The sequence below is a fragment of the Rattus norvegicus genome, chromosome 6, assembly GCF_021556685.1.
Source record: "Rattus norvegicus strain SHRSP/BbbUtx chromosome 6, alternate assembly SHRSP_T2T, whole genome shotgun sequence".
Taxonomy (NCBI): domain Eukaryota; kingdom Metazoa; phylum Chordata; class Mammalia; order Rodentia; family Muridae; genus Rattus; species Rattus norvegicus.
Genome location: NC_141539.1, coordinates 28,416,043 through 28,435,980, shown reverse-complemented (window position 1 = coordinate 28,435,980; position 19,938 = coordinate 28,416,043). Strand labels below are relative to the sequence as shown.

The 19,938-nt window shown below is 46.3% G+C and overlaps 1 protein-coding gene across 16 annotated transcripts in view; it reads right to left on the bottom strand.

The window, feature by feature from the left end:
* Capn13 (calpain 13) overlaps positions 1–19,938 on the bottom strand; it is an 88,427-nt gene that overhangs the window by 10,220 nt on the left and 58,269 nt on the right. For 4 of the 16 annotated variants that reach the window (XM_087553667.1, XM_087553669.1, XM_087553668.1 and 1 more), the window contains 10 exon segments: positions 18,162–18,304; positions 14,291–14,302; positions 11,782–11,984; positions 10,860–10,896; positions 10,412–10,468; positions 7,546–7,603; positions 7,403–7,461; positions 5,832–5,900; positions 3,363–3,438; positions 1,133–1,261 (listed from right to left, as the gene is read on the bottom strand). In XM_087553667.1, the coding sequence (XP_087409793.1) occupies positions 1,133–1,261; positions 3,363–3,438; positions 5,832–5,900; positions 7,403–7,461; positions 7,546–7,603; positions 10,412–10,468; positions 10,860–10,896; positions 11,782–11,984; positions 14,291–14,302; positions 18,162–18,304 (843 nt within the window). 16 annotated transcript variants of the gene reach the window in all.

The window sequence follows — 19,938 nt, the reverse complement described above, 5'->3', positions numbered from 1 at the left end:
ACTTGTATAAAATTCTTTCAGTGCAGAGTGAAATCCTCTACTGCATAACTAAAGAGTAGATTTGGTTCTAAACTTAACTTGGAGAGGGTGATTTACATTTACTTTGTTCCTGAGACAGAGCCTGAAGAGGGTAAGGAGGTGAAAAGAGTTTGGATATAGGGACAGAAAGGAGTGCAGAAAGAAAGACAGGGACACAGTTAACAGTACTGTCATTGGTAGTTATCAGAGTCTGGTATTCTCTGAAATTTCTAGATCCTTGTGTCTGAGAATTAAAAACAAGAAAAATATGGACAGACATGTGGATTAGAGCAGAGGCAGGGAGAGTTTATTAAGAAAGCGTATACACCTGTGATGGTGGGCAGAGTTAATTGTCAACTTGTGAGAGTCTAGAGTCACCAGAAAGAAATGAACCTCTGAGCATACATATGGAGAAGTATCTTGATTGTATTCATTGAAGTGGGAAGACCACCATGGGCGGCACCATTCCCTAGCTGGAATCCTGCGACCGTGTTAAGTAGAGAAAGGGAGCAGAATGGAAGCATGCATTTATTGCTTTCTTCCCAGTTATAGATGTGACATAACCAGTGGTTTCAAAGTCTGGCTACCTTGACTTCCCTGACTGTAAACTATTTAGGCAGAATAAACCTCTTTTCCCTTAAGTTGCCTAGGTCAAAGTGTTTTATCATAGTTACAGTAAAGCAAGACAACTTTCAAGGGAGAAAGTAGGCCAGAACTTGGAGGAAGGTTAGAAGCTCAATGGCCTGGTGCTAGGAAGATAGTATACCTTTCTATGTTGTTTCTATAATACCAATTACATCATAATTTGCATAATACTATGGGTTTTTTTTTCTTTCTGAGAGTGTACTATATATTATATGTTGTCTTTGGTTGGGGAGGTTTCCAGTCTTCTTGGTTGACTGGTTTCTTTCATACCTGAATCTCACAGCAGTCTATATAAGGCTTTTGCTGGTCTCACCCTCTGCCCTATTCTTTGCCATACACTACGTAAAGTCTCACTGCCTTGGCCCTCTTATATCACGGAAGTCTCAGGCAGGACACCAGCCTGGTTTCTTCACCCAGGTTCTAGGGCATCAGTGCTGAATGTCTACAGAATGTCCCCAGGGCCACTTACTTGACATGGTTTCCAGCCGTATCAGGAAGCAGACAAGACTGGGAAAGCTGAGCCGGCCAGAGCTATCACTGTACCTGAGTGTCATAAGACTCAGCAGCTCCTTGCTGAGGAGGACTCCTGAAAGGAAGTCTGGAATGGGAAGGTGAGTTGGTGAGTTGAGGAGACTGAAGATGGGGTGGTCCTCTGCCTTGTGAGTCTCAAGAAACCTGCAAAGGCTGTCCATTAGCTGTCTCTCTTATTCCCACTCAAGTCAAGCATGTCAGCCAGGCCCACCTCACTCAGGGTCTCTCCTTTTTTTCTTTTTTTTTTTTCGGGTCTGGGGACCGAACCCAGGACCTTGTGCTTCCTAGGTAAGCGCTCTACCACTGAGCCAAATCCCCAACCCCCGGGTCTCTCCTTTTGAGTCTTGGCTGCTATGCCCTCACATCACACGCCTGCAGCTCGGCCAGCAAAAAACTCAAGAGACTCAAGACACTGACTACTCCTCTGAACACACATTGTCTTTCCCAATAATTAGATAATCCTCATGTAGCATAGAGGTGCCAGGACACCTAAGGGCTTTAGTTCAGTCCTGACTCTGCCAGGTTTTTCTTTGCTGGTGTTTGTATTAAAGTATCTTCCATCTAAATGTCATGACTCTCTGCAAGTCCCATATATAGGTGCTTCTAATGTTGGCAGGCATGGTCTCTGTGAAAGAGGGAGATTCAGTTCTAATGTGCTCATCCCAGGGAAGGCTGGGGCACAGAAGGGAGATCACAGCTCAGAACTTTGCCTTAGCTGGGAAGATGATAGGCATCTTGCCCTCTTTCTTTGACCTTGTCGTTTGAATCTTTCTTTAGTTATCCAGGGAGGCACCAACCACACAGGTGACAAGAGAAGAATGGCCAGCAGTTGTTGCTCCAGTGAGCAGGCAGACACTTGAAAGCTGATCCACCTAGGCAGGGATGAGCGTGGTGGCCCATGGGCCTCATGAAGCTAGAGGCACATTTGATTTTTGTAGTAAAGCTGATAAAATAGGAGCCAAATGCCTTCAGATCGGGCTTGAGTGTTCACCATAGCCACCTGCCCTGCTTCTGAGCTGAATTGGAAGGGTCTCTATTTCACTCCTTTGTTTTGTTCTGTGGTCATTAGGCTCCTTTGACAATATCATCTTTAACTGGTTTTTCAGTGGTTCTCCAAGGGTGGCCTCATGTGTCAGCCACAGACGCTATCTGGCAGCAAGTCTTAGAACTTGCTGGAAATGTGCCTTCTTCAGTCGCCCCAGACCTCCTGAATCAGAAATGTGGGGGCAGCTCAACCTTCCTAGTTCTAGCAAGCCACACGGGGTACCTTAGGGCATCTCAGCTCTGAACATCTCAGCCTTCTGCCTCACTGTGGACCCGTGATGCTGGGGTACAGCTGATGACAATCAAAATTAAGGAGAGAATCTATGCTCAAACGGAGAACAGTGTCTTGTATTTCTACCACTTTCTATGCCAGGGGCATGGGAAGAAGAATCACAGAGGCACTATCTCCAGAGTTAACCTGGGGGAACATGATTCTATGGCTTATTAAGGAAGGTGGCCATCTCGTTCGTAACCTTTTTGTGATATGTCTTCCCCACAGGTAAATGGAGGTAATGATTCCTGCCCTTCCCAGTTCTCAGCCAAGTGGAGACAATGAAAGAAGAGGAAGTGAACAGTTCTTGGTCAACCATGAAGCACTTATGCACCCTAAGGTATTGTTATTATCCCAGGACAGAAAGCTTGTGCTTACTTGAACCCAACATATGCCATTTGGTTTAATCTAGCCTTGAAACTTCCGTGAAGAGAGAGAAATAAGATCCCCATCCTGCTTTGTGGGTATTTGACTCTGAAAACCCAGACAATGAGCTGGAAGCTTTTGGAAGATGAGCCCAATTCCTTGTAAGTTATCAGACTTGTACATCCCCACCCCATCTCACTTCGCCTCCCCTTCTTTCCCCATTAGTCAGAGCTGTGTTGGAGAGAAAAGGTGGCTGAAGAATGTATGGGTACAGGACTGCTCAGTCTGTGGGTAGGGAGCTCAGATCAGAGTCTGGTGCTGGAAGCCCATCATGGTCAATGTAGCTAAGGGAGGTCACATAAGCTAGAGCTCTCTTTCTCCCAGCTCCCCAGTCTCACCATGCCAGCCTTGCTTATGTCATGCTGGAAATACGGGCCTCACAATGTCCCATAGCCCTCTATCATCCAGGCTCATGGGCCCAAGTTACCTGTACTCTCTATGACCTCCCATAAGTCCGAGCTGCGGAGAACTCCTTGGCTCCTCTGGATGTGCTGGAAAACATGCTGAGGGGGGAAAAGAAGCAAGAAGGCTGTGGGGATGGAGGATGTGGATGGGAGAGGTCCTGTAAGTCTATTCCTCACCTCTAGAGGAGGTTTTTTACTGAAGTGTTCGAGAAGCCAACCAATTTACAGAGAGGTAGAGCAGGGAAGGGGCAAGCAGGGATGGCCATACTCCTTAAGTCCATCAGTTTGCTCACAACTGGGCCTAAAGTTCCCCTCCCCCAACCAGTTTCCATTTCTTCTCCCGTTAGACAAAAGGGACATTCAGCTGTCTTTGGAGAAGCACAAGGTCTCTCTATAGCAGCGCTTTCCAACCTTCCTAATGCTGTGGTTTAAGCTCCAGCTCAACCAATGACCAGCTCTGTAACTGACCTTCGCCAAGTTACCACATCTTTCTAGGCCTCAGTTTCCTCATCTGAGGTACAGGGCTAGTTACGGTGCCCACCTCCTAGGCTTGTTATAAGAAGCCAATGAACAAACATCTATAAAGTGCAGATCAGTTACTAATACCTTTGTGCTTATCATTCACTGATTCCTAAGTGTGCACGCTCACATACAAATCCCCTCGCTTGTGCATTAGCGAGTTCTACATAGAAAAGGCCAGAAGCAGGTTAGAACTGTGTCCTGGCCCAAGCATGGGTGCAGGAGGTAGTGACTATAGCAGCAGCAGCCACTGTTGTACTGACTCTTACATTTTCTGGAGACTTTTTCTCTCTACATAATGCTCATTGTAACCCTGACCTGCAGCACACTTCCTAGATGGGGAAATTAACCCTCTGGCAGGTGCAGACCTGGTCTTGGATTAAATGGGCAGCTGCCCAGGACTGAGCAGAGAGCGGCCGACTGCCATCTATATGCTGCTGCCTCACAGTGGCTTTTCCACGTCAAAATAGCAAATCCCAGATATGCAAGGCAAGGCCAACTGTGGGGTGGGGTTGGCAGTGGGGGTGGGAGTAGGCCAGTGGCTGTAGGATGATGGCTTGAGAGCCTTCTCTTGGCCTTATTTGGTTTCTGGTAGGTTTGAAGGTAGACACCAAGTGGTTTCTATTACACAACCTTGTTCATTTAGTAGCTGACTAGCTATGTCATTATTGGGCGATTCCGAATGCTGCTATATTAAACACACTGTGGAGGTCTCTGGGGGGCAAGATGAACATGGGGAAGAGCTTGCCCTGGAGGACCCAGCAATGTAATGGTAGGAAGTTCCTGTCTAACATTTTATTGTCTGAGAAGAAGTCAAATTCCCCCCGCCCCCTGCCCTGGCCCTGTCAAGGATCTTGGCATAGCCACATAGGACTACTGATTTGGCCTTTCAAAATGTTCAGAGAGGGTGACATGATTAGTCATATGACATATTGGTGCTCTTTATTTTTTAAAGCAGTTTGTATACGTGTATATGGCTGATTATGCTATTTATTTATGCACTCATTTATTTATTTGACATAGGGTTTCCTCTAGCCAAAGCTGGCTTTAAACTCATAATCTTCCTGCCTCAGCATCCTAACTGCTGGGATTACAGATGTGTGCCATCATGCCTGGCCTGATTATACTTTTATTTTGTATTAACTGGGTCTTAATACTTTCCTTTGGCAAGTTAATGTTTTCTTTTTTAGGTTTATTTTTCCCACCTATGTTTTCTATTATCAATAGACATCACTTTTAAAATAAGAAAAAGTTCTTCTTAAGTGCAAAATACTAAGGCACACAATGTGGCTTGCCCTACAGGTGTTCGCTAGAAGGTGAGGACTCAGGTCGTAGGGACTGGCAAGAAAGGCTTGGCAGGGAAGGCATGTCTGCAGCTGCCTACATTCTTAGGATGGATGGGCAATGGCCAGGCTTAGAGCATGGGGATGGGGGAGGAAGGGGGTGCAGAGGAACAAAGGCTCGGCGTTTATAGGGAACAGCAAGGCATCTTAGAGTTGAGTTTCAGAGGAAGCAGGATGAGTTAAAAATGGCCTCTTCTGGACTTAAAAATAGAGACTTAACTCAGGAGGTCTGTGTGCTGCTTTGAAGCATTCAGACTTTGTCCTGAGGACAATAGAGGCCATACCCAGCCCGTAGGCCAACTGTGTTTATTTTGGTAGATCCTTCCACAGAAGCATTGATGTAGAAAGAGATGGGTTCTGACTAATGGGTGTTTCAATATATATCATGGCAGTTCTAGACACTGTCCAAGATAACCTCTTTCCCCAGCCTCATAGAACATTCTTCATCCTGCCACTCTGGCATTTCAGGCCTTGGTTGTCTGTTTGTCTCCCAAAACAAAATATGAGGTGACTTTGAGGGCAGGGTGATGTTTCCCATCCTTTCATACCCTGGTGTGGGACACCCAATCACCATTTGCTCACCCGGGTTAAATAAGAGCGTTAGTCGTGTCATAGTGAATGTGATCATACCTGGCAGTGGATCAGGCGACTCTGTAGTCTTGCAAACTCCTCCCGATCCAGCCGCCCATTCACTTTCAGCTGGAGGACAAGTTAAGAGCAAAGCAGTCCAGGGGGCAATGGGAAGGGGAGCTGTTTGTCCTGCTAATGAAGCCAGAGCAGCTTCAGCCTTCAGCTGGTAACCCAGTGCCATGTTGGCCCCTTGCCAGCTGGCTCCCACTCTATCTGAAGGTGACCTGGTTTGGAATTGTTTTCCAAAAACAAAATGTATTGTTAGAAGGAAAGATCTCTGAGAACAAGGCATCAATTTCAGTTATATCCAGCAGAAGAGAGAGCGTCCCCTCAACCATCAGTTGGCTGGGCTCCCTGGCAGGGGAAGGGAGGGAGGAATATGCAGGAGCCTTGAAAATGCAGAAATAGTGTGGAGAGGTAAATGTGCCATCCCTGGGCCCTGTGTCCCTGGAATGTTTCCTGTGTATAAATGCTTCCCCTGCCACCCCTTTTGACTGGCAACTAATTCAGGGGAAAATAATTGAACTCTGAGAGCTACCACAGCACTGTAGCTCTGGACCCCAGGGGAGGCTCTATTTTCAGTCCCCCAGTATAAGGCACAGGTCTTTTCTACCTCTTTCTCCTCCTCCTCAGTTGGGTGCCCGGCCACATGGCTGCAAGGGCCATTTGGATTCTTCTGTGTCTTCAAGTGACTCCAGGCCACAGCCAGCTGAGACAGGGCTGATTTATGATTCCATCAAGAAGCCTTCTTGTTCTACAATGGCTGGCTTCGAATTCACAATCGAGCCTTGTTAACCGCGTGAAAGAGGGGTGATCTGTCTCTCTCTGGAGACAGCTACAGCCCGAGAAGGAGCTGCCAGGCTTGGGATCCCTCCTATGTGGCCAGTGTTTCTCCTGCCCGGAGGGAGAGAGGTCAGATAGAAGAAGGAGGCTCCTAGGAGAGAGGGTGTTGATATGAGAGCAAAAGCAATGAAAGTTTGATTTTTGGTCCTGTTCCTTATGTCCATGAAACTAGGCTAGCCACTGAATTGTCTCAAGACCATTGCCTAGAGGTATAAAAATGCCATGTGAGCCAAAAGGGGTTCCACTACTGTGCACTGCAGACCAAGAAGGCTTTTGAGTTCTCTGTGGTTAGCTTTTAAAATTAAGAGTCTTTTGAATAAGGAATCCCAGCAGTGAAGATTACCTCAGTGTTGAAGGAAAGGGTGAAGGGAAAATTGCTCCGACTGGAGAAGGTAGCATAGGTTGAGGTTAGAATGTGGAACTTGGAGGCTTAGACTTCTATTTCAAACCCATGCATAGCCCCCAACTAGCAGTGTAAGCTGGGTGAAAATACTTCACCTCTGCTGCCCCTGGGTCTTCCGTGGTTCAATGGGATAACAGCAGTTGCTGGGCTGTTGTAAGCATTGCAAATACACTTCGTTATGATTCCCAGTGAGTAGTGACTAATACTATGGCTACAATGATAAGCGCGATTCCGGAGTGAACTGGTATATAATTCAAATCCCAGGGAAGCCCACAGGGGTTGGGGGGTTTCTAGGGCTGTAGGAGAGGGTGATTACAAAGGATACATCCATCAGTGCCATGATGCTTTGGCACTGGTCCAAGGAGAAAGTGTCCCCTGGGGGCCCTGAGGAAGGAGAAGACTGAAGTGTCATTGAGGATGGCAACATGAGGATAAGTGGCGAGACAGCAGGCTTCTAAGAGGACATACCTGTTAGGTACTCCTGGTTGAGAAGGCTCTGAAGTTGGCTGGCATCAATGTCTAGCCCCTGGTCCAAAGTGCAGGAGGAAAATGGGTTGTGAGATGGAAATCAGGAGGCAAGGAAAAAAAATCCCTCCAATTTTGTGGCAGCTCTCTGACTTCTGAGCCCTTCCTTTCCATAGCACATCTGCCTGCTCTTTGTCCTGGGCCTGCCCTGGGTTCTGGTCATGTTTGTAACTCCTCCTTTGAGTATCCATCACGATGGTTGGTCCTGACACTAGGCTCCTGTCTGGGCTCCCTCACACTGCCTCCCTCCATTTATTATTGGACAAGACAGGTGTTTCTTCCTCCCCTTATCATGACTGGCACTATGGGATCTCCTAGGAGGATGGTATCAGGATGACCAGTGTATTTGCTACTTTCAGAAAGATCATGAGATGTGTGATGACTTTGTATATATGTATGTGTGTGACAACAGGAGCTAAAAGTACTCAAAATCTAGGCTACTAGAAGCTTCTATCATACAGTATAATACTTAGTCTTTTGGGTACTAAGGAAAAAAGGAAGGTATTATAGCTTCCCTTAGATTAAAAACTGAAAGCAACCACAGTCATGTGTAAAGAGGACATTTTCTAGGCTTGCTCTCAGGGTGAGGTCATGGCCCTGGCCCTTCCCTGTAGACAGGCACTGGGCAGCCTGGTGGGTAGTACCTTTGATGACAGTTTCAGGCAATTAGGCTTCTAGTCCATGTCTCAGAAAGTGCTTCCTAGGGGCCTTCTGAGAACAGCCCATCATAGATACCAGCTCTCATAGACCCCACACACTGTCCCTTCTTCTCCTAACATTGACAACACCACCTTGCCCCCAAAGCAAAGAGCAGCCTCATATCCTGTTCTTGCAAGGCCCCATAGAGAGAAGCATAGACTCTGAGCTGCCTGTGTCTGATGCTGGGCCATTCTTCTAACCTCGTAATTTGGGAAGATCAGGGAAGTTGGCTTTATGTGCCCACCATCAACCGAGTTTTTCTTCCAAAGTATCTTGACCCCTTACAGTGGTTAATACGCTAAGGAGGATTCACTTTCATAGGATTATCCACGAGCCAACTGAACTGACCCTGGGCCACATCTACTGCCTGCTTCATGTTACATGTAGGACACATGTGGACCTGGACTCTACACTCTGTCATGCGTCAGAAGCACTTACAGAACTAACGGCAAGCATGACGATGTGGTTGCTCAGACAAGTTCCCCCAGAATTGCATCAAAGCTTCACAGGTGGGGGTACTTAGGGGAAATGCCCTAGGAGTTTGGAAACTGTTTGCCAATTGAATTCATAAAGGATGGTTGTTAGATCTGCTCTGTCTAACCTGGGAGCCCAAACACATGATTCTTTTCTGACAGCCAGGCCTGTTTATGCCATCACTACTGCCATGACTAACAAAAGCAACTAGTATCAATGGGTAAATACTGTATTAATAAAGCTAGTTAAAACGAATGTGAGGGACCAGGAGGGAGGATACAGCGAGTAGATGAGAAATGCTTTGCTTAAAAATTTCTTAGGAGTCACAACCTCTGAGCATGGTGTGTAGGTTGTGCAAGATGGTGCCAGGGGTGCCTTGCTCAAGGATGCCTGCCATGAGGTGACCTAGGCACAACGCCCCATCTGTCTTATTCTAATTCTGTCCGATGTCCAATACCAGCTAACAGTCACTCTAGAGGGTGCCAAACATTTGGCTGTTGCTTAGAAAAGTTCTGATTAGGGAGTTTGTACCATCCTATCATACGACAGATTATATTTTTATTTTAGAAGTACAGGTGCATGGCCCTGTGAGAAACTATACCACCTGCCCTGAAGAAGCCTGGTCTCAGGCATCCTAATCAGGTCTTGATGGCCACCTCAGAACAGCTAACCTAAGCTCAGGCATCTGCTCCAGGGGAGCTAATCTGTCTTAATTCAATCTGACAGAAATGATTGAGCACCTCCTCTGGGCCAAGGACAGTGATCGGTGGTTGGGGACAAGGAATGCATATGAAGTTGTCTCTCTGCCTTTGGGAACTCACAGACAGGGACAGTGGTCCTCTGGGTCAGCCTCGTTTCAGTGAGAGCTGGCCTGAATCCTGGACAAGTACTGAAGGGCTGCTCTTTCCAAGATGCACCCCTCATTCCAGCCACACTCTCCATCTATCCTCTCTCCTTTGGGTGTGTGGGTCCGATCTACCTCAGAGATACCACCATGCTATTAGCCCTCTGAGTACAGAGGCAGGGGCGGCTGGCATCCTTCCTCCCGCAGTCTTTGCTTGGCCCACAGTACACAGAATCATCTATATCATTTTCTGCTGCTTCCCACACCAACACTGTTATTAATGGTAAAAGGCCCATCCCACGGAACCATTGGCAGCTCTTTTATCCTGAGGAGTCAAGGAGTTCTTTATAACAGTTTATTAAACCATTAGGAAAGCCCCATGTGCACATAGGTGGCTTGGCAGGAGGAGAGCTGTTGGGGCTTTCTGAAGCTGGCCAGCTCCAGGGAGGAACAGTGCCAGGTTTGGGGTGGGGGAATGGCAGAGCCAGAGAAAGAAAGATTTCTGCCAACTGCTTGTCTAAAGGCTGAAGCCACACTATATCCCTTACACACAGCTCATAATTATCTTCGCCTTGTTCAGCTCTATGTTCCAATGGGATTCCACTCACATTGGGACATCACTTGTCTCCAGAGCTTGGCAACCAGAACATCTGGGGATGGTCCAGGGATAGGACGCATCGAATATGATCAAGTCCCTTTTGCCCTGTGCATTCTGATAAGTGACTAGAGATGTCTCTGTCCTTGCACTTTCCCCCCTACCATGGTGAGGTCCCTGGGTGCTAGATAGCATACCTGATCCATATATCTGTGGAAACTGCTTTTTGGGGATTCGTTTTCTGAAAGACTTCCCTGGATCAAAAGGAAAAGAGTTACATTAAATTTCTGGGAAAGAGGTCACTCATCCGGTACAACCTTGCTTTAGTAAGAGTTGGACTGACTGAAGGAAGCAATCAGCCTGCCTGAATCTAAGACAGGAGATTCACCTGGTAGTCGCAGGGGTGAGGTAAAGGAAATCAAATTTAAGGGGGTTTGAAAACAAAAGTTTGTTAGAAGGAAGATACTTGGGTCCAGTCTGATCTTGGAGGATTGGAATTCTCTTCTGCCCCACCTCTTAGAGCTATAAATACCATATCAGGTTGTCTCTATTTTCCCTGGCCATAGCAAGACCAGGAAGGAGAAAGAAGCTCTTGGGGGATGCAATGTAGGTAGTAAAGACAGCAAGCAAGACCCGCACACCTACCTTGAGGGCTTTGAGGTTGAAACTGCTGTTTGGATTCCTAGAAAACCAGGGAAACGGTGTGACAAAAATGACCTGCACTGTATTCCCAGAAGTCTACCTGTGGAGGGCACTCAATGACACCTATTATCTTCTGCAAGGATGAGAAGAAGGCAGCCACATCAGCAGACACACGATAATCATATGTTCATTTGGGGTGGGCATGGTCTAAGTTTCTCACCGTTGACTTGCTCATACTGAGATGCACACAGGTGGTGACTTTTACTGCCAGGGTGCAGATGACCTTTGACTCATGGTCCATCTTGAATTGGCAGTGATGGCCCTTACACATTGCTGTGAAGACCTCTATGACTATAGTAACACTTGCTTCAGGCTCAGGGGGACAGGACTTGTTGACCCCAATCTGTCCCATGACAACATTCAAGGCCGTCTAGAATCAAGGCTTGTTTTCAGGTCAGTCCATCTTCCTGGTCTACCCTGAATTCTGGCCATATTACAAACAAGTGAACATAACACATGGTATGATTTTCCTGTGCACATGACTGACAGCACGTATTCAACAAACCCAAGGCTCCACTATGTCCCTGCTTCTTCCTGGGCTCTTTCTTCCCATGAGTATGGTCTTCTCCTTGAAGTTATTAACTTCTGATTACCTTCAAGGACCAGCTCAAGCGCTGTTTACTCTGAGAAGCCTTTCCTAGTCCTTGTGGCCAGAAGCAGTCCCTCCACTCTGTCCTTTTGTATGGTTTTACATCGCTGTTGAGGTCACGTTACTGGTTCATGGAGTTTCTCATTCCCTATTGTTGTTAGCATCTCAAGAGCAAGTCTCATCCTGTGTCCCTGGCACACCATGGTCTAACAAACCACTGCTCATAAAGACACACTGAAGTAGACTAAAACACTCAGGACCCTAGTGCTTCTATACCTGTCCTTGTGTGGCATTTTGAGGAATATTCGGAGCAGGAACTCCACTTCTTTCCCGTGTGCTGAGGCAACCACTACATAGGTCCCAGGACTCAGGTGGAAGGACTTTGTGAAGTTGCGTTTGGTTACATAGTCTATTCCCTGGGCAGCATCTCTGAATTGGGAGAAAAATGCAGGTGGCAGTCTTTTCTGGAACTTCTGGAACTAGAAGAAATGAGATTATTGTGAGAAAGCCTCTCCTATACATAAGACCTAGTTGCTAGGACAGGTGATTCCTTTCTAGACCCTTCTCTGCTCACTGGAACAGCATTATAAGCTGGAAAAAGGAGATGGTGCTGACTCAGATTCAAAATTAAAATACCGCTTACCCCAAAGAATGGTTTCTTATCTACCAGGTGTGTCCCATCTGTTGTCTGTGGTCACACGAGTCCCAGCTATGGGTGTGACCCACTACATTTGTATATGACAAAATCATGTTGCAATGTCAGAAGGCTGAACTCGGCAGATCCCAGACACTACAGTGGATGCACGAAAATTTGACAGGTAATTTTATCTCACTAATCTAATAGCGTCCTGGGGTTCTGGTTTTCTCTCTTATTTATGCGCAAACAAGACATGGGAACTGGTGACATTGTTCCAGTGTTGAATTTCTTCTGGCGTCCCCAAAGCTATGTCTCCTCTAAAACTTTAATCATATGCTGCCATACAACTGCAGGGTTGAATTTTCTTCTCTCCCTTGCTCCCATCTCCCCAGCAAGAGCCCCGGGATTCCTTCTCATTGGAAAATAATGGGTCTCAATCATTTCCCTTTTATTTCAAATTTTCTTACAGATAAAACAATAAATATAACGCAATTCCTATTACCAGATGTCACATACATATTATATAATAAAAACCCTTACTAAACAAATTTTCCTACTATGTGTGAGCATGGTGATTCCATTTAGAATGCTTATGCAGCATGAAATGGTTATTGATGGGCTCTGCCTTGGGGGAAGAACAAGGGCAATGGGGAAGCTTCTATCAGGAGATAGCAGCTAGTCTTAGGCAGGGGATAGGCCACTGTCCTGGGTGTACAGCAGAGGGTAGGTGGAACCCCCCAAAGCAGTTTTACTCCTTTCAAGAGCAGCCCCTGTGGGCTTGGGGACCTGGTGTGCATAGGTCCTTTTGACAGAAGTAATGGATGATGGGGCCCGGTTCTCTTCCAAAAGAGCTGCTATGCCCTCTGGCACTAAGTATAAATGTGTGCAGAGGGATGTGAACAGCCTTCTTCCTACAAGCTAGGTTCGATGGCCCTACTTACCAGCTGTTCTCCAACCCCCATCACCTTTCTTTTTAAGCTCTGCTCAGAGTGGATTTGCTCAGTGGCAGTGAGCAGTGTGACCAAGGAGTGGAAGGAGACCTTGGTCCAGTACTCAGAGGGGTGGCATCATGCAGATCCAGGGTCACACAGCTACAGAGCTGGTGGTTATTCTAGTTGCAAAGTTTGTGCCCTTTTCTGTCTTGGGTCCCTGCTGTGCTGTGTTCTCCAGCTCAGAGAACTGGATCTGAACCATTCCATTCATTTGAGAGCTTCCCTCAGAGCCCTTCTAAGTTTTCTTCTTATGGTGGGGCTACAAGGGACCCAGACAGATTCTAAGCCCCAGCTTTGTGCCTAGGCCATAACTAAGGGACCTACCTCTTTGCTGCCAACTTTCTGTCTGGATTTTTGAGTCCCTCTGCTCTTGGAGTTGCTAGACACTGCCTACTTCTTGGGGCCTTGTAACTGCCTTGGGATGGGGCACTGTTACCATCTGCTGGTGATGGTGATGGTGATGGTGATGGTGATGGTGATGGTGATGGTGATGGTGATGGTGATGGTGATGGCACCATCTTGTTCCTTGTCCATACACTGTATTTTCCTCTTGGCAGTAGAGAGGAAAGTTACTGCAGAGTTCATAGCCATGGCAAGGCCAGGTCTGTGCCTGTGAGGTCAGGCCCTCTGAACTTCATTGTCCCTTTCCATTCTTTCTTATAGGCTTCAACATTTTCTTTCCAATCACTACTTGATCAGGTCAGGTCAGGTTATTGGATTAAAAAAAGATATCTATTTGCTTATGAGCAGATGTAAGGGTATGCCTTGAAGCTATATGAAGCCTGTAAGCGTCGGCTTATGGTAGATTCAGGGATTAAGTCAAACATCTGAAGGTCATTCCTAGATACCCCTTACTACTGCAACCAGTTGGACCAAGCTTCTCTATGAGGATCTAATGCGTTAGGGTGCTTTTACAGCTGTGGACTCTCTTGGATGTTAACGAGAAAATTCTGTGAGGTCTAGCCATATACCAAGATGCCAAACCATCCATGCTGAATCCTAGTTTGTTGACCTGTTTGGAGACGCTAAGCTGACTGATGATTCAAGATGCAGCAAAGATGGACTTGTGGACCTGGGTATGTGGAAAAGTATATCGGTTTACCAAGGGGCAGCATCAGAAATGAGGGAAGTCAGTGAGGACAGCAGTGAGCCGTACCTGGGAATCCACCTGTGGAAGAGAGAGAAAGAGGCATCAGGAAGCAGACACAACAGAAAGAAAGACAACTGGGTCTCCCATCCAAGCTCAGGACCCATGCTACTTCTTGTGTGGTCAGCCTGTCCAGCACACAGGGCATGTTATAGGAGTGGGATATATTCTTCATTTATTGAGCAGAATTGTAGAAAAGGAAAGCTATATTGTTATAGGGAACAGCAAAGAGGAGAAAACTGAAGGAGGAAGATTATCTGAGATGGGGCAGTGTCCCCTTTGTGTCTTAGAAAGATGTGGTTATTGTTTATAGCTATAATGGTGACATATGTTGAAGTGGGAGGACACGGCAAGAACAGAGAGAAGACACAGTCTCAGTCTATGGCAGATTTCCCAAAGTCAGGTACAAATGTCTTAATATGGAGAGTGCCAATGATAAGACAACGTCTCTGGTCTCCTTAGACAACTGTAAACGTGATAAGATTTTGTTCTATGGATATTCACTCCCCTTGTGCACATATGAGTGGGCAAACAGCTGTGTTCCTCTCTTTCCATCTGGTAGAAGGACACAGTTTCATCTTTATGACCCTCTAAATGAACTATTTCATGTGTGTGGAAATGGAGGTTAGGCAGGACCAGGGCAGGGAACAGGACAAGCTGCACTGCTTCTTTTGCAACGACGCCCTACTTCCCACCAAGCACAGACATTCCCCATTGGCTGGGTTCTGATTCCTTTCTTTTGTGAGCTGAGGTCCTACCCAAGTAGACCAACCACTTGATGGGTGTGATAAGACATTTTAGTCGTGGATACTGGGAGTGAGGTGTCAAACCCTGGCCTGTGGGGACACCTGTAGGGAAAGAGGACTGAATAGCATGTCCTCTTGTCCCCTTTATCTGTCCTAGCTTTTTCCTGCCTGTTCACAGAGCACTGGTATCTGGTTGATGTAACAGAACAGTGTGACCATAGCTGCTGGGAAATCCTAGACTCCCACTAAGCTTGGACCCCCATTTCAGCTACTTCAGCACTATAATTGCTCAGCCCTAGGGAGTTCCATAAGCCAGGATGCAGGCGAATTCACTGTTTCTGGCTGGAATACAAAACCAACCGAAGCATCTTTTTGAAAAAGATTGAAATTTTGTTTATGAGTGTTTGTCAGCACATACAGGTATGCACCAAGTGCATGTCCAGTGCCCAAGAAAGAAGAAAGCATTGAAAACCCTGGAACTGGGGGTATAGACAGTTGCGAGCTTCTATATGGGTACTAGAAACCCAGCCTAGGTCCTCTACAAGAGCAGCAAGCACTTTTAGCTACTGAGCGATCTTTTCAGTTCTCCAAGAATCTTAAGATGAGATCTAGACTGAGCATTGGCATTTAACTCAATCAGGATCCTGAAAGGACCATTGTGTGTAAGTCTGAGGAAGCCTCTGGTCTGGGGGGCAGCAGAGAAATAATTCATCTCTGTAGAAAGGAGAGAAGGAAGCTTGGAGAAAAAATAGAGTTGATTACAACCTCACTGTAGTTCCTGAATCATAACATGTTTGTCCATCGGTTGTGGGTGGGGTCATCTAGAAAATGAAGCTCAAAAGGTAGGTGGGAACTGTACAAGATGGCTCCACAGCTTGACCTGACCCTACAGAGGGGCCTGTATGGCTACTTCTGGGATCAAAGATTTGTTGTAAACAATGCATAATTATTCCTACCTCTTTTGTTTAATACTATTCTAGTATGGGTGTGACTCTCTCTCTCTCTCTCTCTCTCTCTCTCTCTCTGTGTGTGTGTGTGTGTGTGTGTGTGTGTGTGTGTGTGTGTGTGTTTGAGATGGCTGGAATGAAGGTAAAAGGTACACTCAAGTGGAAACACCCAGGTCACAAATCGTTTCCTTCAGCATTCAAGGGCTGAAGATGGGATATTTGGCTTCCTTGGCTACTACAGTAGAAGCTTTCATGTTTCCTCCTACCAAAGTGGAGGCGGGTGCTGGGTGGTGATTCAAATGACAACTGTCTATTATTGCCATTGTTAGAAGATGTTTTTCGATAGTCTGGGCAGGCCTGAGACAATGTAAAAGTATTGTGTTAAATCCCAACACTTTGTTCTGTTGGAGCTTTGACTCTTGAAGAATTCAGTAAAAGAAGTGGTTAAGTAAGAGTGAACTATGCTAAAAGAGTAGAACCCAATGGGCTCTCATTTCAGAGCCTGAATCCCTGATTCTCCTGTTGCTCTGGGTATGATGAGAAAGGGAAATGTCAGCCTTGTTGAGGGCCCTGGGCTTGGGCCTACAGGTGCTGAGATCAAACTCTACCCATCAGCTCTAGCAGTTGGGAAGATATTTCCTTTTCCTCTGAGCTTCGGATTTCATAGCTTTAAAAGTGGGGATAACCATAGTCTTGAGACACTAAATGAGAACAAGCTTGTGACTCTGTAGTGCCACAATCTATGAAGCCTCCTCACTAGCAAGTGCCACAGCTGTAAGCAGGACAGTGCCCATGAGTAGAGGAGGCAGGGAACTTGTCTGGCCACAAATGGGCTGAGACCAATGTCTTTGAAATTTGCTTTGTCTCAGTGAGCAATGGAAGTTATTCTAGAATGCTAAGCCCATCCCCAGCCTAGTGTATCAGTAGGCTTTTGAGCTGTGTGACTGCAGGCTTCAAGGGCATCTGATGCCCAGCCTCAGCTTCACCATTAACTCTGACATGCCATTTCACATACCCGTGTACCAGTTTCTTCAACTCTAATGTGAGAAGAGGGAACTACTTATACCTCATGGAGTCACAGTCTTATTTGCACAACAAGGCTATAGGATAGATGATGTGAGAATCACTCCCTCTACCTCTGGGATGCTTTGAATTTCTTAGGAGAAGAGATAGCAGAGCCATTAAAAATTCTTTGTAACTTTTCTCTTTAAATTTTTTTTTAAAAAAGAGTTTCTTAGTTAACTGTTTCGTGGTATGTGTATGTGCTATCACGGGAGTAAGGGGGAGTGAGAAAACTTATTGACAGTTAGTGGAAGAGAAGAATCTGGGCTGAAGGGAAAACCTGGTTTTGGATGAGCAGCCAAATGGGTCTTAGATGCCAACCACTGAGCTATATATCTGGGCTTTGGTCTAGAGTCTAGTCCCTAGACGTAAGAAGAAAAAAATTTCACTGATTGAATTTAAATGGGTGCGCATGCATGGACACATGTGTGTGTTCGTGTGGGTTTGTATTTGTTTGTGTGTGTGTGTCTTAAGCTCTTCAAAATTTAACCAATGATCTTCAAAAGAAACCCAAGTAGGCAGTCTCTGAGGAACTTGTTAAAACGCAGACCGTTAGACTCTGCAGGTAAGATTCTCTGATTTAAGGGTTATGGAGCTGGTCTAAGAACCTGCATAATTATAGAAGCAGCTCTTAGACTTGAATGCTTCTTGAGATCCAGGCATTAGATTCTGAGGCATACTGGAAAGCTATACCATAAAGTGACAGAGGTAAGGGACATCTGCCATCCAAAACATGGTCGAGAGGCTGGAGGGATGACTCAGGGTTGAGAACAAATGCTGCTCTTGCAGAGTTCTGTTCCTAGCACCTGCACAGTGTGGCTCTCAAATGCCTGTGACTCTAGCTCCAGAGGGATCCAAGCCTCCTGTAGACTCCACGAGCACCTGCACCCACCCGTGCACATGTGCAATACCTACACACAGATACAGCCATAACTAAGAATAAAACTTTTTTAAAAAGTCAAGTCTGATTCTCCTTTAGTTTAAATGGTTCTTCAAACATGAGAGCTGGACATATGAATGTCTTTGGGCTTTTATTACTAAATCTTCAAGCTTGGCCAGTGTCCCTACCTAGCCCAAAGTGTACACAGTATCTACAAAGAACAAGACCCAAAGCACATTGCTTACCTTGAACACCTGGAACTGTAGTGGAAATGGCCACTCTTCTGTCTTCAGGCTTTGTGGCATGACTGTGAAAGCCACAATGACATTGTTACCATCCATGGGCTCTTGAACGTCAAAGAGGTACTGTATATCCCTTCCATCTCCTCCTGGAAAGGAAAGAGTCATTACTGGGGCTCAGAACACCCCTGGGGGTCCCTGGACACTGCTTATGGAGTTGGGTTTAAATTCTGTTTGGAGAGCTAAGACCCAGGCCACCACAATGATTGTTAGAAGTTATGAACCAAGTGCTTTATATTTGAACCCTCAGTCTCTTCCTCTTAAAAACAGAGGAGGTAGTGTTATGCCTAGTGAAGTAAAAATGTCTCCTGTATGTTCAGCCCCATTCCTGTGTGCGTGTGTGTGTCCATATGTGTGTGTATGGAGAGGTATCCAGGTGTGTGTACACATGTTTGTGGAGGCCAGAGGCCAACCTCAAGTTTTCATTCCTCATGTTCTGCTCAAGGTGTTGTTTTGTATTGTGTTGTTTTGAATTGTGTTGTGTTGTTTTGTGAGATAGGGAGTCTCACTGGCCTATGGCTTGTGAGCAGGCTAGGCAGGCTGGCTAGTGAGCCCCTGGAATCTGTCTGTCTTCACCTCCATCAGCACTGGGATTATAAGAGCCCATCACCATAGGCAGCCCTAAGGGCTCTTTAGTAAACTTACAGAATCTCTTAGTGTGCATGGACTTATTGTACTGGCAATAAACACTAGAGCCTTGAACGGCATCAATCACCAGATGCCGGTGAATACAGGGGGAAAGAGGTGGTAGGCTGGTCATATACACTGCTCTTATACCCGAGCACACTGATCCCAGCGAGTGCAAGAGGAGAGCGCACATGGAAACTATCAGACTCAGGTGCATGGAGCAGTGCAGGAAAGCTAGGCTATAGATGAGTGGATATTCTTCAAAAGGCATGGGTCACAACAGATGAGCTCTGAGAGGTGAGTAGTGAGATGTAGAAGACTATCATGGTCATGGCCTTTCTACGAGTACCGAAGAAGATGATGATTAAAATGTACTTAGCAGCAAAGAGCAGGCACTCAATTGATTATTCCCTTCCTTCTCTTCCTTGGTATTCCTATAAATGGCCTTGCCGTGTAAGTTGGGCTAGGTCACTGATTCTCATTACGTCCAAGGAAAGGGGCTTTTGTGGTGCAGTCAGGCAGGCACTGCTTGGGGAGCTGAATAAGAGTTGAGGGACTGGGGATTTAGCTCAGTGGTAGAGCGCTTACCTAGGAAGCGCAAGGCCCTGGGTTCGGTCCCCAGCTCCGAAAAAAAGAACCAAAAAAAAAAAAAAAAAAGAGTTGACTCAGCATTTTCATTTAGTCTGCTGTGAGCTCCTGGGTGACAAGGCTCTCTGAGTAGCAGAGTGATCACATGAGCCCGGAGAACAAAGGGAAGCACACCTTAGGGTCTGGGGTTATTGAAGGGAATCTTTCTGGACAGGCAGGTGTGAACATACTTTCTCTCACACACCTATGTTTACAGCCAGTTTTATGGAGAATGTGCTAGCTCGCTTAAACTGTACCTCACAGGAAGCCGCTTCAGTCACCAGTGCCCACAAACAGGGAACAGGACGGACAGTGAAGGGTTATGATGGAGGTCCCTACTAGTGCTCCCTCATGAGCAGGAAAGGATTATTCACCCCATGTCTGGTTGCTCTCCACAGTCTTTCCTCCTGTCTTGGATGTCTACTGGAGAGCAGAGAGCCAGCTCTTCACCTGGGATTTGGGTGAAGCT